This window comes from Pagrus pagrus, assembly GCF_965226575.1.
Source record: "Pagrus pagrus genome assembly, chromosome: 10".
Taxonomy (NCBI): Eukaryota; Metazoa; Chordata; class Actinopteri; order Spariformes; family Sparidae; genus Pagrus; species Pagrus pagrus.
This window is the reverse complement of record NC_140194.1, coordinates 21391229-21417054: the sequence shown is the minus strand read 5'-3', so window position 1 is coordinate 21417054 and position 25826 is coordinate 21391229. Positions and strand designations below refer to the sequence as shown.

Genomic DNA, 25826 nt, shown 5'->3' with positions numbered 1-25826 from the left:
AGTGAGTCAGCAAATAGAAAATTTGTCATTTAATGCAACATAATTGTGACTGAATTACAATTAATCTCATGGAAATAAATCACCAAACTGACAGACAGGATGTTTCATACAGGTATATATTACAATGTGCCTTGTTATATAATACAGTCAGGTTCTGTTTTTTAATAAAAATAAGCACTGGAGGAGAAAGTGATACGTTTTGATTTTATTGTAAATTGGACATTATGCACATTACTTAGCGACTGATGACTTGTTAATTAAGCTTGTTAAGTGGTCACAGAACTCCCCGCGCTGAGTGAGAGTTCAGATGATGTCAAGTCAAAAAGGCAATTTAGCCAGGAGCACTGTGAGCTCGAGAGCTCACATACAGGACATACGGTGAGGGAAGTACCAAAATGAGGGAACAAGAACATTGAGTGGCTGACAGTGGTGACTGCTTGTGCCAAAGATACCAGTCAATGAACACAAAGAACTTTTTTTTTCGTTGACCGTATGGGACATTAACCGTGAAGTGAAGGGAGGCGTTCCTTTCTGCCAAATATCTGAGCTCTTGTAAATGCGGACAAAACTCTCCCAAAAATGATTGTTTCACCATCATCGCAAATTCAAACCGTTTTTCAGCAGGTCAAATAAAAGGTGTGGTCTCACTGACACAATAAATATTGCACACGTGATACTGTATTTTATAAGGATGTTTTTGCATACAAGTGTCGGCCCCCTTTCCTATGTCTTGAAATATTTCCTCAAGTTATATTTTTCCCAAATATGATTATCTTTATTTTAGATTCAATATACAGAGGAGTTAACAGTGTCTGTATAAAAACAAAATAACATCGCTAAAAGTAGACATCCAATGTGTAATGTGACATCTGGTTGTGAGACCAAACCTTTCTTTGTTCCTGTTTCTCTAATTTCTGTACAAAGACGATACAACTATCCAGTCATGCAACGTTGTTTGGGTGGGAGGGTGGGGTGGGGTGGGGGGAGTTGTCTGTTATGTTCTCCGATGTTTTATTTTATTTTTTTTTTTTTTAAGCATTCTGCATCTCCTTGCCAATCTTGTAGCTCAGGATCTTGTTCCAATCGATCTTGGTGCGTGTCACAGGAAGCTGGCGGCGTAAGGCTTTGAAGGTAGTGTCCGACATGGTCTGGTAATTCTCATTGATGGCCGTCTGGAAGGAAAAACGGAAATTTGGAGAAAGAGGGCAGAGAGGAGAGGAGATAAGAGGGTATTAAAAATCAACTTAAATCAATTTAAATTATTTCCAAGTAATGAAAAGTTTGAGTGATCAGTAGGAAAACCTTTCCACTACCAGAGGCCGAATGTGCAGGATGCTGATCTAAAATATTTATTTTTTGTTTCTATGAATGTTTTTTACTTAATTTGGTTTTTCACGAACAGTGATTTCCATTATCAATTAATTCGCCAATTATTTTCATGATTAATCGTTAATTCCATAAAATCTTAAAGTTCCTTTGTCCAAACAGTCCAAAACCCAAAGACTCTTCATTGAGTGTCATTAATGTCAAAGAAATGCAGCAAATCCTCACATTTAAGAGTCTGGAACTTGCTTGAAAAGTGACTGAAACGGTTAATCGTTATCAAAATTGTTGGGTGTTAATTTTCTTTGAATTGACAAATCGATTAATCGACTAATTGATGCAGCCTAGGTTTTGTGGATAATATTTAAGCCAAGATTTATGTATGAAAGTGTTTTCAAAGGTCTTAAGTTTCTTCAAATTAATGGATGGCCATTAAAATCCAACATCTAAATTCATCTGTATGACTCAGCTTTCTATCCCTCATAGCATAAAAAATTGACATCCCGAGGAAAATCCTGTGGTGAAAGTTTGCAGTGGGGAAGTCAAGGATTTCAACATTTAATCCTGTCAAGAGTAAAACATGAGCTCTTCATGATGTCTCAGTTTTAGAGACTTGCATACCCCACAACAAACATTTTCTATTTCCTGCAACAACCAGCCTGTAATTGGCATATTTAACACAGAATATCCATTTCACACGTTGACATACCTGATAGTCGTTCTCTGCAGCCTCCATGATCTTCACAAACTCCTTTGCAGTTGAAGCCTCGTTCTGAAAGATGACAAGACGCAATTTATTTCAAGAAGTAGTTCAGTGAATACACCACCTAACACCTCCACAGTGCAAATAATAAAACCTTAAACCCACATCCAAGGGAGGCGGAGGTCAATGCACATTCAATTTCCTTATCTGTCTGCATGCACATAAACAAATGTGTCCAGTTATACTCACAGAAATTGACATGGACTCCTGGACCTCTTTGTGGCTCACCAGCTGAACGTTGCCATCTTCATAGTAATGAACCTGCAGGCAATTAAATGTTTAGTTTCTCTTTGTTGTAAGCATAAAATTCAAGACAATAAATAAAATAAATAAATAAACATAAAGCAGCAACGCTCTCGGCGAACGGCAGAACAAAAATGTCTCTGTGTTACAAAGTGAGCCTGTGTTACATCACAGAACAGAAGAATACCTGGATTTTCATGATTCCTGCCACCTGAGTGGTGGAGGGAGAGGTGGTAAATTTCCATTCTGACCTCCAGCGTCCATTCCTGTGCAGAGAGGAAGATGAAAACAAGACTTTAATTACTCATTCATTTAATCTCTTGATATCATTACTTATGACAATATCACACACATACACTAGGGGAGTTAGTTATAAACTTCTCTAACTTTATTTGCTTTACAGGGATATCCTAACATGTAAGATCAAAGTGAACTTGCAGCTGTACTGTGTGTCTTGCTAAAAAGCCACATGTCTGTTTCAGGAAACAAATAATAACCACAGTTGAAAAGATCTAAAAGACAAGCCAGGGGCAAAGAGAGATAAGACACACTTACAGGGTGTTCTCATTTAGCTGCCTTATGTTGCATCATGATATATTCAACACTGGCAGTTATACAGTAAATATAAGCTAACTCATTTAGCTAACTCGGATTTTTAAGCGTATTTATTCCAACATAACCGACAGGTGAAAACTAAATGAAAACCTGAATAAATGAGTGGAGAAACACTAATAAACGGAGATGCATCTGTACAGGGACAAGTGGTCACTGCATGGTTTGATGAGTATAAAAATGGGGTGAAGCACAAGCACTAGATCTCAAACCCAACTTAATACGAATAGGAACCCCAAATTAATTAATATCTTTTGGCTGAATGGCGTCTTTCAAAATTGATAGCACAGAGCCTCAAAAGCTCTTCTGGGGGCTGGTTTTGGCCCAAACCTCACTGAAACCATTTCTACACTAAAATTAGCAGGTGTATGAAAACCCAGTAAATGCAATCCTTTCCCATTGCCAGTAGACACGTTCGGCCTTCTTTCTCTCTTTCTTTCCTGGTAAGTCACGTTTGACATCATGAACTATAAAAATATCTTGTACGTCAGTCTCTATTTCAAACTCAACTCTGACTGAATGAGGTTCTAGTGCTGTTTGACTGGAGACGGATAAACCTTTTTACTCTAGCGTCTGAAACTTAAAGGTGCTTCGGAGCACTCATGCTAAAAGAAATTTACAATTAAATGCCTCAACATCAAATGATAATTAAAATAAATAATGATCTTAACATGTAGTTAGGTTGTCTTCTTTTATCACAGAAAGGGTAGATAGACCAGTTGTCAAATGTATAAAACCTCAAGAGTGCTCTTTAAAAGCAAAAAGGTGTTTCATGAAAGCTGCTTTTTCTTTATCACAATGTCACTGTGTTGAAGACTGAAGAAGATGAGAAATATATGATGTCTCTATTTCAGTTTCATCTCATCCCAAATCTGCCCTATAGGTTCCTCTTTACTTTAACATGGCAGATAACAGTGGCAGTCACATATAGGAGCTATGGGATCATTACACCTAACAACCCATAAGCCCAGTAAAACCCAGCAGCAAAGAGGATTGGTGCAGTTCTTATCCAATTAGATTAACCCGATCAGAAACAGCTCAGCAACGCTTATGAGGACCAACCTTTTAACGCTCCAGAGTTAAGTGCCAATTAAAGTAATGCCTTTGAAGCGTCTTGTTCATATCAAACAACATTTCAGGCTTGTCCAGTTTTTCTACATCTTTTTAAAAAGGGGTTTGATCAAACCATCGCTGGCAATTCTATAAACCCCGTTGGTCAAAAATCTTGCTTTTAAGTAAAAATTACGAGCTAGCCTGTCATCTGGTGCAAAATGGAAAGAGAGAGAAATAAAAATCAAATTGAATATTGAGAAACCGTACCAGAAGTTTTTTGGTTGAAACTGATGGCACTCAATGCACACGATGATGGTTTGATGTCCGTCGATGGTTTTCCCATAAATCTGAAATGAGAAGAAAAAACATTTCACACTCTAGGAACTTTTCTTCTCACACTTCTCTACTTGTTAAAGGCCACTTTTCTATGTTCTACTTTACAGCCGTACACGTGACGCAAAAGAATGAGACAGTGGTTTGTGGTTAACAGCTTCACATTTAAGCTCAAGCTGACCTGCATTAGTGAGACTGTTATAAACACACAAAACGTGTTCAGTGGCTGAACACATGCAACAAATTCACTGTTGTGAAATCTTCCGTGTCTGCAACAGAACTCTACTGTTCACTGTGCATTGATAAAATAAGTAGCACAAGAGAAGCTTTATAAAGCAGCCATGCAATCATCTGTAAATACCATTACTTCCTGCTCTAGTTCCTCCTTCTTGCTGTCTGTTTGTGTTTGCTAACTGTGAACGACCACATTAGATAAATAAATCGACTTAATGAAGACTGTTTGTTGAGGTGTCGGTCAAAAGAAAGAAAGCTAAAGGTCAGGCAGTCTTTGCGTTGCATATAACACAATCTAATAACTTCTTTTTATAGATAACAATCGTGCATTTTAACAAAGCATGTCCTTGTAACATTTTGTGGTATATTATAAAAAACACTTAAATCTCCTTTTGCTAAAGAAGTCGAGATCATCTACAGAAAAGCAATCTGGATTGAGGGATTGATTGTCTTTATTGACTGTTGGTGGATGCTTGGTGGGAGCTGTCTTCACAGGGGAATCAGATCCAAATGAGTTCTGTTTTTTGCATTAATACTTTACAACTTATCGTTGTATGAACATATCAGTCTAGTATAGCAACAACTAAGAACAACTTCGATAACCTCAATCTGTCAATTGTTTAATAGTGAAGATATACAGATTTAACCTAATTAATTTTAAAATACTTGAATGTGAGGGGTTTTATTTATAAAGAGTATCTACAAGTATCAAGACACTTAAATCAAATCCTATTTTAGACCTTTAAAAGAGATTTTTGGATAAATCATTCTTTTCTTTTTCAAGAATTGCAAATAATGTAGTACAGGTAAATCTAAATTTTGCCAACAGGTAAGTGACAGTATATGGTAAAAAGACATTATAATTTCAGCGGTAGGTTTAAAGGTTTGTAACATGAGATATGTGGACTTTTCAACCAGAAGCACTCGACTCATTTTGACCAAAAGAAATTAAAGATGGATACGCGAAATTAGCTTAAGACATTTTAAGACCTTTTAAGGTCCTGGTTATAAACCTTTGTTTTTCTTTTTGGGCAGTATCTAACTAAGTCAAACTCAGAAAAATTAAGAGTGACCTTTGATATCAACCACCCATTGAAAGGTGCTATACTTATAAACTTGACTTGGTTTTTTATTCAGAATTATGACAGAGTTAACATTTTTTGGGGGAATGTGTTCCTTAAAGTGACTAAAGGTATGTCATTGTGGTTATAGGGTAGATCATGACGTACGGTGCAGACTCCATTGGGATAGTGCTCCTTGACGTAGGCCCTGACGGCAGAGTCCACAGCGCTCCTCCAGCCCTCCAGGGAGCCGTCAACGTCATGGGGCCGGGGGTCGCTGGCCTCCTTCCTCAGGTGGTCAAACTTGAAGGAGATCTTGTTCTTGGGGTCCAGGACCCGGCCGTTCCCAAGGTCACCATGCTCTGTGATTAAGACCTGGGAGGAATGAAGAGAGTGTGAGACAGAAGGAAGAGAGTAAGAGAAAAAGAAGGGCAAGAGAGGAGGTAATGGAAAATGGAATAGAGCAAGCCAGAATGAAAGACAGTTGGGCAGAAAGAAAAAGAAAACAAAAGGACATGAAGGAGCAACAGAGACAGTGACACATAAAGAAGTGGAAAAGACGGGAACATCAGAGCAGATGGCAGAAGGCAGGAGATTTTGTGTGTAATGGGAGAGAAAAATCAAGAGATTAATTAAAAGGGTGCAAATGAGAGAAAGAAAAACAAAAGAAAAGGGGGGTGAGGACAAAGGACGACAGGAACACAGATGTCAGCCTCAACTTTCCATCTACTGTCTTCCTCATCAACACTCAGCTCAGCCTGTTGGGTATCAGACAGGGGAATTTCAACCCGTGATGTGGGAACAGAGGGACATGATGACATCTTTACATAAGACATTGCAATCATTACACACAGCCACATTCATTCAGCAGCATGTGAAAACTCACAGGCAGTGAGAACAATGACATAAAAATTAATGCACGTTTGTGATCGTATATCCTGTTGAAGCAAAGAACACTTTACTTTGATCCTTTAACCCAACCTCCCTTCTCCGATGAAAAGCCCAGGAGACCATCATGTTAGTGAAATATTAATGACAACTGAATAAGCCTGTTGCTCTTCCTGCTTCAGTGTCCCATTATGATGCTGGTTATCTTTTTTTAGTTATTGGCTTTTCTTTCTGCGGTTTTTATCATATGTAAAGCACATTATGTTACACTAGGAAATGTGCTATGTTTGAATGATATTCTGCTCTGTATGAAAATATCTCTTTAGCCTTGACCTTTTGTTCAATTTCAATAATCTTGACTTTCTATTATTTTTCACGTTAGTTAAACGTCAGTTCATGTTGTGGTAACGCTTTACCATCCCTAAATGACTGTATTTGAAATACTGGGAATGAGACTCGATCAACTATCTTTGTGTTGCCTTTACGAACAGCTCGGGCAAATCCTACTGATTCTACCTTTAAGTTTAATAGACTTTGAATCATTAATATGATGTGAGCTTCAGTAGTAGTAGTAGTAGTAGTAGTAGTAGTAGTACTAGTAGTAACTTTGCACAGAAATGGCTGGTAGAAACATCTGTTGGAGAGTTACTTTTTACTGGGTACATTTCAGAGCCTGTACTCTTGTACTTTTACTTGAGTAAGGAACATGCACACTTTTGCCACCTCTGATGATTTATAAATTTGTTGACACTTCTACTATGCCAAGACTATTAATGCAACATCACAATATAAAATTTAACATTTTTAATTGAAGAGTGTCAACTAAGAAGTAAGGCATACGGTGCAACAGCAACAAATCTTCATGTGACGTGAATTGAGTGAGCAACACATCCGAGACGAGACTGCTGAATGGGGTGGACAGTGAGGGCTGCAACGGCAAAGCGGGAGAAATTAAACAGTCAGCAGATTCACACCCATGATGTCATGCCATTTCATTTAGCCTCTGAGCTGCAGACATCAGTTTACGTGACTCACCTGTTCTTCGTAGCCCTCAACTTTCACTGGGGTAAACTGGTCCAAGTTGTACTGTGCAAATGCACTGCAGAGAGAGAGAGAAACAGTTATTACATGCACTCCAAACTCTGAATTAAAGTTTCTGTCTACATGATATATGCTGACACTGTCGGGCAAAATGGATGTAGACTAGAGTGCTGCATTTTTCTGTCCAAGCCTGACCGAGTCCAAGACAGTAGTAACTAAGCCTGACCTGAAGTCAACAGGCGTTCTGTTTTTTTATGTTGCACCCCATTGAGCCGCCTGACACAGCTCAATGTAAGCTGAAGCTCCGAGTATGTGCTACCCTGTCACACAGTCTCACATTAATATTTGCTACCTGGAAAGTAACAAGTTGCCTCTGTGTTGCGCTAAAAAGACATCACGTTACTAAAAAACCAAAGAACTTACCAGGATACTGTAAAAAGCCCAAACACAGACAGCAGGTCCGTCATCACTTATCACTTATTTTTATACTATATTAATTTAATTTTACGCTATATTTTCACTGAAACAACTTGAAAGAACAATGTCAACTTAGCCTCTTATTAAAATATATTTTTACTAAAAATATAATACGTGATCAATCCTGACCTGACATCATTTCAAAAAAAATTTGCCCCAACCTGGCCTGGCCCAGCCTGGCCTGGCCTGTCGGGTAGCGACAGGTTTGGGTCAGGTATCCAAATGAAAAATGTAGACTAAAGCCATAATAAGTCTACAACTGAGGACTCATTTTCTCTTTAATTTTCACTGAGTGCAAGTAAAAACATATGTACATTAGTAAAAACAAAAAAACAGCCATATGCAGAATGAAATATAATATATAATTTGTTGACAAATATTTCTCTTTTTATAGTTTAAATGCTTTAATGCATTTCAAAAATATTCATCAAAAACCTGGAAATACAATTGACTTACTTTGCAGCACCTTCCCTGAGAAGATTGTCATTGTTGAGCAGCAATCTCACATCTGAGGGGAAAAAAAGGCGAGAAAATGAGATAATGAGAGAGGAAAATGTAGAGGAGAGCGGGGAAAAGACAGGTACAGCAGATTAGCACCATGACACACACACCAACACAAAAGACAGAGCTGCCTGCAGTCAGTCTTTGCAGCATTAATGCCAGAGAGGAGTGAATCAGACATGGTAAATTATCTCAGTGGTAGAGGCTGTAAAATCACACAGAGATGAAAGGGGACAAAGTGACAAGAGGGGACTGTGTTTTAGTGTGTGTGGCTGTCAGGTTGTGATAAGAGGCAGACAGACAGCCCGCCGGCGCTGCTCTGAGGTGACGACATTTATTGAGGCAGGACGAGGCTTTAACGATGCCAAAACACATACACACACTCTCTCAAGGGGCGCTCCTCTAACAGTGTGGTGTCAACACTGGCACTGCAGGGCGAGCCACACTTTGGCCAAAATGTCATAGTCTCATTTTGCTCCCTGATTGGCCACAGCTGTGTCATTAGCAGCACATGAACAGAAACGGTTATCATTTCAGCTCCTGTTTATGAACAGCACAAATTATTTTAGAGACAGTTTGGTAATAGAACTGTATCTAACAAGCAATTTAAGATGAACAAAAACACATGTACTTTGTTTTAGTTTTTATAATCTTTGACTTTGGCACCACCCTTTGGCAGTATTAAATAAGACACTATAGTAGTTGGAAATAAGTGCTGTATAATGCAGTACAGTGTAAAATTCAATTTCTTTCACTAATCAGCAGTCACGGTAATTCATCCTTGCAGCCGTCAGTATGTCTATTTCCACACGCCTCCAGTGACAAAAATAAACTTATGGTTTAACTGCAGAAGGCTCACTGAACTTGCAAAGACAAAATAATCAAGACCTACCCAGTTTACCTAATGCTTTACACGTATAATCAATTACCTTATTATTTAAAAAATGTCTCACTTTAGTTTAATTTTTCTTTTTTAAACTTTCACAGCCTGTGGGCTCGCGTGAGAAGGATTTTGACTTGTCATTGCAGGAAAAGCACTGGTGTAAGTAATACTACAGACAATGGCTTCATCCCATTTAGGTGTTTCAGTGAGCCGTGCCATGAGTTGGTATGTATGATATCAGGTTCCTGGCGCTGGAACTGAAATGGAATGCAGCCACTATCAACATGATTAGTTACAGCAATGTTTGACAAGTAAACTGTCTATTCCACCGATTAAATTTGCTGCACTAGTGTCAGGCTGTTTGCTCTGTTGACATTTGATTTAACATTGAAAACTCTGGTCTAAATTAAACAGTATTTTGGGGTTTTGACAGGTCGAAAACTACGACACAAAAGGGAGGCTTGGAGAGTACACCCCTATATTCGTGTGCATGAGTCAACTTTCATGTTTTTTCAGAAATCTAATTGCACAAAATCAATCTTTACTAGCCTTTCTACAAATAGTTTTACATTTGGATTTGCACCCACATCCTCTAATGCCACCCAACTAAACTCCTCTTTCAAGGATAATTGCAATCTTGGTTTGATCGGTAACACGCCATGTGCAACTCTCAAAAGAGATGAGAAGAAGGAAGCGGAAGGCTCACTCATTATGCCAAGTTCTCAGTTCTACAGGATTTTAGCCCTGATCTTCCAATCGCTGATTGTGTTTGGACATTGCAGATGAAAAGCTCCAGATCAAAGGCAGATCAGTGCGCGCTCCTGTGCTCAGGAGACAGCTCGCCAGCGTGTCAACAACGACTGCTGAGTCGCAGACGAATCAGGGAGCCAGGATCGAGCTTCAGTCAATGAAAGCAGACACTCTTCTCCGTTCTCCTTCTCTCCTCTGCTGTCATCCATGCAATCCAGTCTTATCATGCATCTCTTCGAATGGAGCGGGCACAATAATTGCATATAGGTTCTATCAGAATACATATACATAAGCTTTTCCATATTTGTAATCGTGTTGTCCTTGCTGAACCACAATAAGAGCAGACAAGTTCATTTTCTCATGCCAAATGTAATCCTTGCTTTCCCCGCATCCACCTCATCCATTCCCTAACACATATTCATTATAAATGTTGCTTGTTTGTTTCGACTGGACTGTTTGGACCATGTCATTCCCGTGTCACATCATGCCTGATCGTTGTAATGTGTGACCCCCTGTCACTGATCAGTGATGCAGTGTGCAATGCACATCAACTGCAAGATTGCAAGACGGAAAACTGTGACGTGTGAACAGCACAGAGATTAACAACATTGAAATCGGTGTAGTGTGGCTAACTACTTCCTAGCACTTTGCTTGTTGATAATTGACAGTAGAGAAGTTAACAGGTGATGAAGGGAAGAGGAGGAGGGGCAACAACAACAGAGTCTGCAGAAGAAGACAGAATACTCACCATTGAAGACTTCGTTGAACTCTCCTGGTGGGGCATGGATGACAAAGTTAGCTGCTATGCGTACCTGCACAAAGAAAGGATACAGGTTAACATCAGTTTTGACCACTTTGTGAAATCTGAAAAGCCACATTACATTTGTTTAATATGTATTTTTTATTTATTTTGACAATTGTCAGCATTACTACTAAGAAAGATGTCATTTTTTTCATGTTGTTCTGACTCCGTTTTTTAGTTTGCTCAAGTTTTAGCTCACCCTGGCGCTGCACTCCATGCAAGTACACCCGTTTAATGCCTAAAATCCAGTGTAAACAGTGAATACATGTATGCCATGTGGCCAACAGAGGGTGTAATGTTACTGTGTCATCGGTTTGGAGGGCGGAGTGCCGCGGTTCAATGCTTCTTTCAGTCTACAGCGCATCTGAACAGTCATTTTTCCCCTTCCTCACTTCTCTTCTGCTGCTGCACCACAACACTTCCTGTTTCCAGGTCACATGTCAAACTGACAGTGAGACAACGGCCCCTCCCTCCCCCGCATGGTTTACAACCATATAAGGACATAAAAATGGGCTGAGGACTCTAGTACACATTCTCCCTCTCGCCCTACCTCTATATTTCTCTACCTCTCTCTATCACTGGCAGGGTCTGATGTCCCAGCCAGGTTCCCCCCGGTCTGACAAGCTGGTAGATCAGGAAAGGTGTTCCTAAATATGTATGTGTGTGTGTGACAGCGTATGCGTGTCCGTCCCTCGGGCCCTTATTAGCACTGTGTGTACACAAGTGCTCTGGCACTGGCGCAGAGCTGCAGATTGATTCTTGCTAATGAGCAACGCTGAGAGAAAGGAAGACACTTGGGGAGGAACACGTGTGTCTGTTTGTGTGCGTGTGATGTTGAGATCAAAGTTTATCTCTGTTAGTCTAAATCCATGTGTCATCACATCATCATGACCCACTTATGTTGAATGATCTGTAATTCATAATACAATAAAGGTGTGTGTGTTTGTGTAAGTGCACAACACATTGTTAAACAGCTGGTGGAAATTTGTGTTTGTTTGTGTTTGTGTCTTGAAATCCCTGTGGGAAGAGTCATTTGCATTGGGTCTCCCTCGATACACTGGACGGCAGTGTAAACATGCTTTCCATATACAGAGTGCATTTCCCAGGCCTGTTCCAGGAAGTATGTTTACATATTAGCTGACCAAAATTACCTGATCAGTTATCTGATCAGTTGCTGAGTGAAAACCTCCTCACATCTGTGACATGGACTGATGTAAGAAGTTTTGTTCTGCGTTTCATTCAGCCTCTACTGAAACAGGTCCTGATGACTGAGGCCCAAGTACAATAAGCTCTTTGCTATTTTCAATCCAGAAAAAGAATTTCAAAACTGTCATTAGTTAAGGTAAATGTTTCTACATCAGCTGGTAAGCTGACTCAGAACAGTGTATACATCTCAATTTGGATCAACCATGTCTATACATGCCAGTAAGTCCATCTTTGGCCATGTCAAGCCAAAAAATAAAACACTTAATTTGTTTCAAAGTTTGTTTGTTTTGGTCTCTTATCCACACCAGGCATGGATCTGTTATATCTATTTTAAAACCCATTAATGTCCACAGTTGAATCCAATAATTTCCTTTACAGCACTCAGAGTACTAGCTGAGCTATGTACAAATAAATAAATACATTTTTGAAAGTGGTCAAAGAATGAGGCTACAGCTCAAGTTGTTCTTAACATTTTTCACTCAGAATTTTGAATGAACTTAAAAACTATTTTTGTGATTGGCATCGACAATCATCTTTCTCTACCAATACATGATAAGTGTGTGACATCACATTTGTGTAGCTACATGTTTTGACCACTCTCACAGGTAATTTTGCATTTCCACCTGTGATAGCAAAAATTCTGTGCGACTTCTTAACATACTAAAAATGGTTGTTCACCATTAATGGGCTAAGTTTATGCTAAAATGATAATTTGATTAATTACTTGTTTGATAACAATTCAACAATTTAAGTTATTAATCAAGCAAAATGCCAGAAAATTGCTTCCAATTCCAATTTCCAATATGTCAAATGTGACATTTGCCATTTCGCCACGTTCTTTAACAGTGTAAACTAAAATATCTTTGGGTTTTTTATTTGTTGGTCAAACAAACACGCAATTTGACCACCTCATACTATGCTTCTTCATTTTTTGACATTTCGTGAATTAAACAATTATTTATTTGAGAAAGTAAGAAGATGACAAAAATAATAATCATTTGCAGTCTTAAGGAAAAATGTGAAAATGCCAGTCAAATATTTTTTTTAAAAATGGAAATAAATTGTGTTCATTATCAGATGTATCTTCATTATAATGAACTGCATTTTTATACACAACACTATCTGGTAATAAACATATAGTCTGGCAGTTATAGACATGAAATATGTGAATGTTGATAACTTTGAGAACTGCTACGCCACTTTCATGTTCATTTACAAGGGTGTAGAAATGACAAGATAAGCTTAGAGGACTAGTTTAAATATCTGACAAAAAACTGAAATCTATCTCTGCCTGGATCTGGTTTAAGTCTAATAATAGAGTTTAAGTTCAGCAGGACCACTGAATCACTGTTGGACATTGGCTGTACAGTCTCATAGTCAGAAATAACAACATTACACTATTCGTTTCCATGTGTCTCATCTTGCCTTCTGAATGTAATGTAACACTTTCATGATATCAATAAATCCATTTTCTGAACCTCTTATTGGACTCAGGGTCACTGAGGGCTGACCCAGCATGCCTTGGTAGGAGGCAGTGTACACCCTGTAGAGACAGCCTGTCTATTAATGGGCTAACTCAGACAGACAGACAAATACGTTCACATCTAAAGGGAATTTAGCTTCCAGTTCACCTGCCTCAAGACAGGCAGGTCAGTAAAGAAATCTGAGCAGGCCACTGTAATGACATTTCAGATATTTTTGTCCACCCTGGCAAGAAAAAAAGAGTCTGGGTAAAACACTGAATTCCCATACTTAGTCTGAGTGTTTTTCATGAAAACTGACTTCAGCACAATGGAGATTGGCTTAAATAATGCTGACTGCAAATATTTTAATCCTAGTGCAAAAAACTGTGAACTTGCACAATTAATTGTGCAGCGCCTACAGCTAGGGAGAGACCAGAAAAGACTGCAAAGGAATGGACAGGGATGTTTTTACAATCCCATCTGACAGCAGAGCCATGCTAACTGTTTTAAGGTGCACTGAGCGGAGAGGAGCTGAAGCCAAGGGAATGTGATGTGGTTTAAAATGAATCACTGACAGGAGGAGGAGGGGAGGGATACTCCATTAGCAGATTATGAGAGAGGCATTGACTGTTAAAAGCTAGTTAAGAACAGCGTAATACTTCCTCTTCCTCTTAGTAGCTTGAACCAGTTCTACTCATGCACTGAGACAACAGCCCACATCCTCCTATGACAAAACAAGGATGAAACATTGAATAAATCAAATATATTGACATTATTTTCATGTTAAACACTATCTCTATATGTAAAGTGATGATTAGGGTTGTCGCAATTTCAATTCTATATTGAAAATTGTTTTTTGTTTGTTTATTTGCACACGTCTGGCTCGTGTCTGAACAAAATAAAAACAACACTTGCAGCATGTATGTGCTGCTACACACATATGCAGCAAAAGCATGAGTTTATCAGGTCTGGAAACTCAAGCTATTGTATAAAGTACCCTTCTGCCATCTGGTAAGTCTTTGTTTTTGGTTTTTGTGCTTAAGAGTTTGTTTGGTGTTCACTTATGTAACACTTGATGCCATGACAGTTGTCATTTAACCAATTATTATTTCTTCCTGGTTGCCTGTCCTGTTATGGAATGAAGAATTGCATATCATTCTAGTGCCGAAGTGATTGTACAATGCTGCTAGATAGCAAGATGGCACAGCAAGTAGCGAAACCCCAAGTGCAGACAGGAGGAAGTAGTCTGCTTCATGCACTACTTTACCAGCTTTCAACCACAAAGTAACCTCTGCAGAGCCTACCAGAGACAGTAAATGAATATAAATGTTCTAATTTTCTTTTGAGAAACCCCAGCAAAAAAAAACCCTAATAACTTTAGGCCAAACTTGACTTAAGCCTGTTAAACTTTGAGATACTTTTTACCTTGCAGACAAATTGAACCAAAGTCATGGCTCACTTTGCAGAGGTAATTACTGTGGAGCAGCAGTTCGAATGCTGAGCCGCAAGGTTAAGTGTTCCTTCCGATGACAGTATGCTACGCTGGGACAGAGGCTACTGGGACAATTTAGAGCTCTGAGACCTAATTTTGAGCACCGACTGCCACCACGGTACATGAAAGGCCGCGCTTGAGGCAAAAAGTCTCTGGTGGGAATTTTATTAACTAACTCAAAGTCCTTCACGCTTGCTGTGCTATCAGATAAACTTACCCAGACTTTGCTAATACTGATGCCCCCGAAACATTTTTTACATTTAATAAAAATGTTCTACAACTTGAAAATTTTACTCCGCTGAAGCTGAATGCTTATTTTTACCTCTGTTTGTTTGGAAGATCTCAAAACATTACAGTTTTGAATGAGACACATTTCCTCAGATCAGTTAATGAACATTTTGTGACGATCTATGTTTCAGGATTATGCTGACATGATTAGCAGCTAACTGAATAGACAAGCCATCGTAAATTGATGGACAGCAACTTTCATATAATTTAAGTGATTTATAATGGGAAAACTGCAAAACATTCAATGGTTAAAGCTTCTAAAATGTGAGGATTTACTGCTGTTAATTCTGTTATATAACTGTAAATTAAATATCTTTGAGCTCCTCACTGTTGGTCAGAAAACATATGGGGATCGTGACGGTGACGCCTCCGTCCCAGAACCATCCTAAAGAGAATTTAAACCATCCCAAAATCAAAAATAATGTTTCTTTACTTTGTCACTATTATCAATAGCTGTCAGTTAAAGGGATACACGTTCAAAGTACTCCTACCTCCAAAATGTATATACCTGAAGTACTTTTTTACTTTATTTATTTTTATTTACTGTAAACTTGAAACCTTATCACTTTTAATCTGCAGTTTACTGTTGATGCTTTATGTTCATCCGAACAGAAACTCTAAGTCCTGCTGATTGAGTTTAGCTGTTAGCTCCCTTAGCCAAACAGCTAACAGCAAACCAGCTCTCCCCGTGCCGATTTCAACAAGGATTTGTTCTTCAAAATATAGCATTATCAAGGAAAAACTACTGTGCATCCCCGTTGATACCGACTATACTGTGTCTTTTTGGATTTTATCACGTCACAATCTCATCTCGCATTGAGTAGCCTGCCAGTGATAGTAACTAGCGCTGACACTGTGGAGAAGGCATATGGCTATGCAAGACCATAACTATAGTAACAGCATGAAAATATGCGCTCTGTTGCAGTCGGTTTTCAACATTTTATAGAATAAACTAATCAAATAATTTGAAAAATAATTGGCAATTGGTAGCAGTTGTATTTTTTTGCCACAGCGGTTGGGTTGTTTCAGTGCTGGTAGGTAAAGTCTAAAATGAGTATCTGGGACTTTCATGTGAGCTGACAAGTTTTGCGTTTTGGGGCAATTTTCATCCCTGGAAGAGAAATAATTGACCACATCTTATGGAGGGTGCAGCTTTAGAAAATTGCATTGCTGTTGAGATCTATTTCCATTGCCACACATGAACATCCATATAGCTTTGTGCAGCTGGGTGGAAACAGAATTGACGGCAGGCGAGGCTGACAATTGTTGCTGTCCGTGTTTCTGTGTGTGCTAGTTAAATATGAGTCAATGGAAGTCATCATGATCTTGGACAAAGTCTTTCTTTTGCTAAGAGTAAGGGGTTTTTATCTCCCATAGTCAATTGGCTTATCTTTCTAAGGATTCTTAGAGGCTGTAGTCTGAGGAGTTGGCACGCAGGCGTGAGCTAACCAAGGAGCTGGAATAATATTAACAGACACAAACACAAAGAACGTGGGACATAGGCAGTAGGCTCCCCCCCTTAGTGTGGGATCTTTGCGTCTTTGTGCAGTCTTGGCCTAGACACCAGCTGGTCTCTTTTCTTTCAACTTGCTCACTGTATATTCATCCTCATATTACCCAGCAGCCCCTCCTTTCCTTGCAACAGACACTTCCACTGGACGATCACAACACTTACTCCACCCTCTACCCTCTTTGAAAGCACCCGTTTTTAATCCCAAACGACACCCACTGACACTGAAACCACATTTATATCCTAATCCAGGCATCAAAATCGCCTTATCATGCCAATCCAGATCCGTGAAAATAATGATAATAGTAAAAAAGCACAGCAGGAATAGACTGAGGCAATATTTTGGCCCACGGGCATTTTAAGCTGCATCATCTCCCTGAGTTTGATCCCCTTCCCTGGCATGCCTCCATTTCAATATCCTAGATAGAAGGGAAAAAGCGGGTCCTGGCGCCTTGAAATGCTACAGCAGAGACAAGGCCAACTTTAAAGCAAAACTAGTTTGATGTGGCTGAATTTTAGGGGGTTGGGCGATGGGCTGGGGTGTAGGTGCAATAATATCTGAATAAAAGGTCTATAGCATGATGGCAGAAAGAGGAAGAAGACCATCATGCAGCCGTAGGCTAGGTAGAAATGTACTTCTGCTAATCAAAATGAGGAGGTGGTGGCTGGTCGGCTCAAGATTAAATTGAAGAAATAACGCCTGTGATGTTGGACTAGTGGCTGCCCTTAGTGCAACTCCTGCTATTGCCATGGTAATTGACATCCAAATCAGTATTTTAATGCTTCAGGGGCTTTGCTTGAAAAAAGCTATGCTTTTTTTGTTTTTTAAAAGAGAAAGCAGACGTGCTGAAATGGAGCTCCTCTAAGCTATTTAATTAAGTCTCAAAATCCATGCACATCAAAACCAGGAGGATGCATGTGACACCAGCTCCGGAAGAATATCAGTGAGCAGAAAAGCATCACTGAAAAGATGTTAGCGTTAAAAAATATCTGTTACGTGTTACAAAGTTTCTGAATTTGAGGTACTGTATCTTTGCACATTAGCACATCACTATATTCACCATTGTTTACCACTGTCGCTCCGACCCACCGATCTCAACCAGCAGAGAAAACTGTATTCACATCACAAGTCCATAACTTAGCTTCGTTCAGCCTCAGAAGCTTGAAACAAAGTTAGCCAGCTAGCTATACTGAGGAAGCCAAGACAACGGCACGATTGAGAGACACACACTAGCAGCAGTCCACAGAAAATAAACACCACCACCAATGATCCACGTTCAAGTAACTGGGCAGATTTATGAAAAAAATGAACTGATCACGGAGACATAACATTAGTCCATGGAGCAGCAACAACCCTTTTAATTTCTCTCCTGCAGGTCACAAATGCAGGAAACTCTTGCCTTACAACAACTCATTTTGTGCTCTTTGGTGGAGGGGGGGGCCTTCTAAATCTGGTTGTTACCATAGTAAAGAGTGCAGTAGTCAATGTATATCAGCCGGTAATGTCGGGCCAACCCTTGGGACCGATTTATTTAGAAACCTTCTAATTTACTTTTATGCGCGATCCTTAATTACATTTAATAGCAAATACTTGAGCAGATTTTTGAGATCAAGACTTGAGTTGTATACAGGCACAAACTGATTAACCATGAACAATATTTTTATATTATCTTTATTATTTTCTCATTATCTCAATGAAATTAAATGAACTGAAACAAAAATGTGACAAAATAAGTACATTTTTTTAATTTAATAATTTAGCAGTCAACTTGGCTGGTGAGTCAAAAAGTTTATTTCGGACACTGTGTGCCATTTTTTACCTTCAGCCTACACCCCAATGACTTCTCCTTACACTGTGCCGAAAGCAGTAGTGTCACTTTACCTCAAACAGCCAGCTATGCAATATATGGAATATCACTGGCTTGCATTACCTGCAACGGTATGCGTATACAACAGTGTAAAGCCATCAGTCTTAACAAATCAACATTCAGAGGTTTATTAGGTAATTTCTGGGTCAGAATCAACACATCAACAAAAGTAAAAGCTCCTAAAACAGTCTTCAGGGGAAAAAGGTGAGTTGAGCTTGTTCTAACCCTTGAACAGAGCAGTTTGGGTCCCTCGAGGCGTTGTACTTGTGTGTTCAGACAGAAAAACATGCATAGTTCTTTCCTCATCTCAGGCACGTACAGACAAATCTCCTCTGTCTGTACATTCTTCAGTTAAAATGTAGGACTCCACTAATTTTTCAGCGTTAAACTATGTTATATTCCTATGGTCTAAGACGGCTGTTCACAGGGTGAGCGACACATATAGAGAGAGCTGTTGGGAGTTTCCGAGAAGGGAGGTTTCTTTATGACCTCTCTTGCCCAGACAGCAATAAACTTTTAAACTGGAAAATTTGAGAAAAAACCCTTTATCAAATAAGGTGCTGTGGTCTCAACAGTCATTAAGAAACTTACCATAACAGAACATGTTTTTCTATCTCCCGTCATCCTTTTTGTTATTTATTGTCATATGGAAATCACACCGTATTCCAATTGTGCATCAAAAGGTGATGTACTTGATGTATTTTTCTTCCATCCTAATCTTTGTACAGATTCTATACATGGGATTTTGTGAATGCTTTCATCTATAATGCTTTACTGTACCGTGACTGTGTTTATGCATTACTTACATTGGTGCCTTGGTAGCATTCATCCCTGGTATTGTTAGCACTTTGGTCTGTGTTTTCCTTCTATGACAGTAAAATTAGTTAACTGGCTTGTTTTACTAAACTTTACCTACAGCAGTGCTCTTCTTACAGTGAAAAAGATACAACTCTGCTCCAACATTAATTACTTTCAAATGCTTCAGTGAAGAACGTTATGTACAGCTGCCTCATCATATGTATTAGGGCATCGTTGTCAACACATAGACCTCCTCCACCCTCCACTGTTGTTTTTCAAATCAACTACATCAGCTAGATCAGACAAACATTCACACGTACAAAAAAGCTAATTATTTATCACTCCAAATGCTGGTGATCAACAAGTGATATACTGATAGACCATTTCTCAATTCAGTGCTAAAACTAGGATTCAACTGACATTGTCATTTTGGGACGGAAACTGAGAGCAATTACTTGTAGGGATGCACAAAATTATTTTTTTCGGCCACTACAGATAACCAATAATTACCTGCTGCTTTTCATGGTTAATATTGATAAGATAAGCTTACAACTTGTAGTTTAAACGCACCTGAGGGTAAGAAAGCCTAAGATGTTGTGAGCAAAGTTGGATGATTTAATATTCCATAGCTCTAATAAAAAAATGTTGTATTAAAACTCATTGACTTCAATGACTCATTCATTGGCTCCCAACTTTCAAAGAGCACGCTGCCATCTACTGGGTCGGCATGTGTTAATTTTAAAGATACCGATATCTAGCCAACAACATAAATTCGCCATTATCAGGCTGATAAATTCTTTCCACCTAATGTTACAACTGACAAATCAAACTGGTTGAAATTTGTACACCTGACAAGACAAAACTGGAAACCTACCCAACCTTTGTGTTAATAGGTTATAACTTGTGATGTGTAACCAATCAGACAGTGTCGTGGGCAGGACATAAATGGAGACCACAGATTGGTTACTACAAACAGAGGGAGAATGCTGCATGAGAGCCAAAGTAGCTAATTTTTTTATTAATTTATTTTATTGGCAATTGGACATGAAAAACATCAATAATGACAACAGGAAAAATTCTGAATATCAGCCAGGCTGATAATTCATCTAACTCTAGCTTAAACTCCACCAGGCATCATATTACTGTATAAAAATCTATTTGTCTTTTGTTACACACAAAAGATGAAACTCTGAAACAAGTCGACATATCTATTGTGCATAGACAACTACCCAATCTAGAACTGATTACATTGGCATGAGTTTGAATTTGAATGGATATCATTAACAGCCCCTCAGCACCATCATCTCACCAAAGCTTGGGAGAACTAAGACTATAAATATACCATCTTACTTCCTCTCTCAAATATAAGCCTTTTTTGACAACATTATGTATTCTCACCAAACCACTTTTTGCTGGCAGAAAGGTCTGCCCATGTCTGAAACAGGAACCACCACATCTCAGTTTTTTCTCTAAACATACCGCAGCTTCAAAAAGACTAGCAAAAATTATACCTCTCGGTAAAGATACAATGTTGTAAGTGACAGTAAAACAAGGTGGGCAGCTGATGCTGGCTCCAAAATTTAGGTTGTGGGTAGTGGGGTTGTATATTCTGTCAATCAATTTATTTTAGGTCTTCTCTTACAGTGACAAACAATTCAACTAACAGGTAAATAGCTCGGTTTCTGTTGCCGCTACCTGCCAGAGCTCTCAGATTAAGAAATTGACTGCAAACACATTGAGTAATGGTGGTTTCCTGTAATACCATGTGAGGTTTCTGTGCTGTAATCAGGAAGCTTGGCAGGACAGTTCCCAAATGACTCAACAAGACTATGACCAGAACTCGGTGTCTGTGGCAGAGACAAGCTCTTCTTCCTGTTTAATCATTTACGAATGGAAGAGACTCTAGTAATTCCCGAATAGGGAGCTTTTAGGTCTTTTTTTGGAATAGCAAAGTGACATTGACAACCACAACAGCAACAGGACAGAAATTCTCTCAATCCCCTGGGAGACATTTTGGAAGCATTTCACAGGGACAAGATCAAAAATTGTTTATTTTATTCAACACAGATGCAGTCCTCCTATCAGAAACAAATGTGTTTGGTTGACTTTTCCAAAGCTAACTACTAAAACAGTGCCTCCAAGCTGCCTCTTCTAAAATAGATGAAACAGTCATCAAAGTAATGTCAGGTCAGAGCTAGTTAGAGGCAAGTGGAAGAGGAAAGTACCATCAGCTAGGAGTGCGAGGAGACTCTGGCTGTGGCTGGTCACCAAACTTCATGTTATTCTGCAAATTATGACTGGCCAGTAACATTCAATTTAACTAGTGAATTTAGGTAACCATTACCCAGTGTCACAGTGTTAGGCAGATGAACATGCTCATTTCCTCCCTTTGCAGCTTTTCTCTGAGGTGCTCAAAACAGGCTGAGGGGCTGGAGCAGATGGCTGATTGCTCTGAGCTAATGCATCGGAGAGACGGCCTTCAAATTACAAAATGCAACTGTGATGTTTTCGTGGAAATGCTGTTCTTAACAGCACAACATACAGTGGATGGATGCATAATGTAACCATATTTGTCCCACACCAATCATATTCAGAGAGGGAAATGAACAGCTTCCACCAGCTAAATGCTGGTCATAAACTGTGTATCAGTCAGCCTGGCATGTCTCCAACCATCATTCTTTCAGCTCTGAGAAATTAAGCTGTCTGGTCAACTAGTGAAAGTGGCCTGACTGTTGTGGAAACCAATATGGTTAAGAGATGAAAAGAGTTCCCATCCTCTTCACACCACCATCTAAATTTGTTAACTTTTTTTACCGCAGCTTCATGCCACATCACAGACCGGAAAACATCATCCATGGTGAGCCTTGTATTTACAAAGTCACAAGGTGGCCACAGTCACCATCACGCCCTAGTCCTGTAATGAAATGCTTAGCTAACAGCTGATGCCTGTGTGTTGATGAGCATGACGCAGTCACACCCGCGGGTCAATGAGCTGCCTAAACTCTAAAAAACTTCTGACTCAGGCTGCTGTGGAACAGAACAAAATAAAACCAGGCCTTGTTTTATCTCTGAATGGCGTATTACATAACCTGGCAACTGAAGAGTTCACGCTCATTTATACAGAAGAATGCTCATAATGGTTTAACTGTGATATTAACAAGCTTGGTGGGAAATTTGACTGCAGGGTCAAGATAAGATACACACGAGGTATCAAGTAAACAAGTACACACATACTTCTATGTATGCCATCATCAAAACTGCTGATCAAGGCTGCAACTATGGCAAACACAAAATAAAAATTCAGATATATCACAGAATAAACAATCAAGAGAAACACTAAAACACCCCAATATCCCAAACTAATTCTGAGTAGTGTATATGTAACTATAGACTATGTAGGATTTTACCTGTGCTTCTGATAGTCAAGTACATTTAATATTAGATGCTTAAAGAGGTTTTCTCTGTCACTTTTATCAAAATACCATTTTATCACATTATGACTTTATGACTTTTGTGTACTTTTAGCAGCACTGAAATCAAAATCATGTAAATCTTCACAGCTGCACTCATTTAATTCATGATATATTGACCAGCTAACTGAGACAATACAAGCAATTCCCAAATTGTAGCGTTTCAAGCAGCAGGAATCACACTGATATGCCTCTCTCAAATCACCTAACTAAAATGCACAGCTGAACACAGACCAAAATGTGGTTGCAAAATAAAGTCAACCCCTCGAGCAGGAAATTACACTTAAGCGCAGACAGTTCAGACACATGCAGCTGAACAGTTGTCAGGGTATTGGCTGTGTGTGAGAGTATGTACTTTTAAGGAAATGAGAAAATGAACAGTGCAGACACTAGCAGGGGTGTAAAGCCTGCCTACTATATGAGTTTGATTACATAATTAGCAAAACAGTGTTATTTTAAAAGAATAAATGTTGGTGGGAGACCTTTAGAGCTGACTTTTAAATGTGAAGAGCATATATAAAGACACATTGCGAATTATCAATAAAACATCACGTCGTTGATCAAGTGGCGCTCGTAGCCTAACGTCAGTCCACACATCCTTTTACTGACTGAAACGCTATTTATCAGAGTTACAGCGGTTAGCAAGCTAGCTTGTGTAATGCCCACAGTTGATGTCATACGACGAATTAAATCCTGCTCTACATAAAATATTCGGACAATCCACCACTCCCAGTATTTTCTGTGTACCGACAGAAAAGCGGTATCAAACAGCGAAAAGGGCGTGTTAGTAAGTGTAGCTTTATGCTAGCAGGCTGCGGCTATGCTAAACTAACTAGCTAGCGATGTTTGGTGTATGAAAACTTCCATAACACAAGCAACCAGAGACACGGGGGGGGAAACGACATGTCCACACAACGAAAACGGTGCGGGAGGTAAGCTTAGGTGAATTTATAATTTGAACACGGCTCCTATTTTGAGTCAGGACCGTACAAGGAGCCTCCGTTTGAGATTCGCAAATGAGCGGAAGTTGAGCTAAAAATAATAAGAGCAGAAGCAGCAGCGGTTGTGCTGAGGCCTCGGTTTTCTCTAAAATCAATTGCGCCGGTCGACGCCGGGATGCACCGACAGACACACTCAAATGCAACTCAAAAACGAGCGCTAACGTCCCCAGCTGGAGTTTAACTAGTGATTAATTTGGCATCTTACCTTTTCCTCGTCGGATAGCTGCTCCTCATGATCCGCCATCTTTTCTTCCGGCACCACCAGCTTGTCAGAGCCCCGTGACGTCATCACATGGGTGGATTCCCAGCTCGGCTGAGCTCAGCTCGGTGTTAAGAGTGGTGATTGATGCTCTGTCACTGTCTGTGTCTTCAGCCCTGTGGAAGGAGTAGTCACATGAAGCCTGGGTATTTACCAAGTTAAAACAATGATTTAAATATGTCAACTGCAAAATAACTATATGGTGTTGCACATATATTTCATTTATACACACTGGCCGAGGGTAAGCTATCTAAATATCTTTCTCATTTATATCCTTATATCCTGGGCTGCTGTAATGCAAAATCGGCCTTCTGGGATCACTAAATATATAATCATAATCTGGGTAAAAAAATGCTCAGAAACAGCTTTTATTCCTGAGGAAGTTTAAAAGAAGGTTAAAGATACAGGAGCATCAGTGGCAAAAGATACAGGAGTATCCACCACCATACCACCAGACTACAGAGCAGCTCATTTCCTCAGGCTGTGAGACAAAACTTCTGAAAGGATTTCCACGAAACCTCGACGGAGGATGGGTCTCAGCTCAGAATAGACCCTATTAACTTTTGGTGTGGATCCCGATCAAGAGACAGATCCAGGATCTTAATCCTCATTTTCTTTAACAATGTGAGATTGTGGGTGGTTTTTGACATTTTTGTGGATTTCTCAGGGAATAACGCATGGATCTTGATGAAAAATAAATCAGGTGGATTTTGGTGGCTGGTATCTATGAGTGAGATATTTATTAGGCTATTTAATCATCATGTATATAATTGTGTCTTTATAAGTAACATAGAAGGACTTCAACTATCATTTTGTTGTACAATCCTTGTTGTATGATAATAATTAAATTGATCTTGAATCATGAATCATGAATCTTGAATCATGAATCATGAATCTTGAATCATGTTTGTGTAGCTTTTGGATATAAAACAAGAAACATTTCCTTCTGTTTGCTTCTCATTTGAAGTATTTACTCAATTGTCAGTCTATTAGAATTTCAGAGCGTGTAGGGTTTCAATCTCTGATGTTATGAACCCCAACAGATACAGTTTTAACCTCTGAACCCCATCTAGGCAAGGAACTCATTTCTGAGAAGATATGCTGTTGTTTTTCTATAAATGAGTAGTCGTGACCTAAGAAAAGTACCCCACTAATACTCGGATTTACAGAATAATCAGTGAAACAACTAATCTTTCTTTTACAGAAGTGAGTAGTTGGCAAGAGATATTGGGAAAAAACATCCCAAAGCTCTCCCATCCATTAAAAAACTGTAATGTTTTTTTGTATGAGTATGTCTTCATCATAAAACATTCAGGGGAAGCCCTGTGATTACCCAGAGATGCTGTCACATTGTGTATGCTGTGTGTTCCACCACTAGATGGCGAGCTAAGACAAATATCTAAAGCTAACAGGGTTCTGTTCAAGACTCGTCTGCCTGTAAGAGGAATGAGATCAGTTTCAGTGTCTGACTCATTCTCTTTCACGCTGCCAGCAACAAAAAGATAAC

At 39.2% G+C, this 25826-nt stretch overlaps 1 protein-coding gene across 1 annotated transcript; it reads right to left on the bottom strand.

Moving 5' to 3' along the window:
* Positions 1-14: 14 nt before the first annotated feature.
* LOC311263555 (F-actin-capping protein subunit alpha-2) lies at positions 15-24418 on the bottom strand. Its single transcript, XM_084363714.1, has 10 exons — positions 24266-24418; positions 10911-10974; positions 8485-8536; positions 7546-7609; positions 5791-5997; positions 4262-4341; positions 2517-2595; positions 2276-2347; positions 2033-2095; positions 15-1172 (listed from the first exon to the last, which is right to left on the bottom strand). The coding sequence occupies exons 1-10, from the start codon at positions 24347-24349 to the stop codon at positions 1032-1034; spliced, it is 906 nt and encodes a 301-aa protein (XP_084219840.1). The 5' UTR covers positions 24350-24418; the 3' UTR covers positions 15-1031.
* Positions 24419-25826: the final 1408 nt, after the last annotated feature.

Bases quoted from the DNA above. Each gene is read 5' to 3' on its own strand.
- LOC311263555 (XM_084363714.1), bottom strand. From the start codon at position 24,349: ATGACGTCACGGGGCTCTGACAAGCTGGTGGTGCCGGAAGAAAAGATG. The intron at 8,537-10,910 runs GTGAGTATTCTG...TTTTCCCCTCAG, and splicing joins GTTCAACGAAGTCTTCAATG to ATGTGAGATTGCTGCTCAAC. The intron at 2,596-4,261 runs GTACGGTTTCTC...CTCTCTGCACAG, and splicing joins TTTCAACCAAAAAACTTCTG to GAATGGACGCTGGAGGTCAG.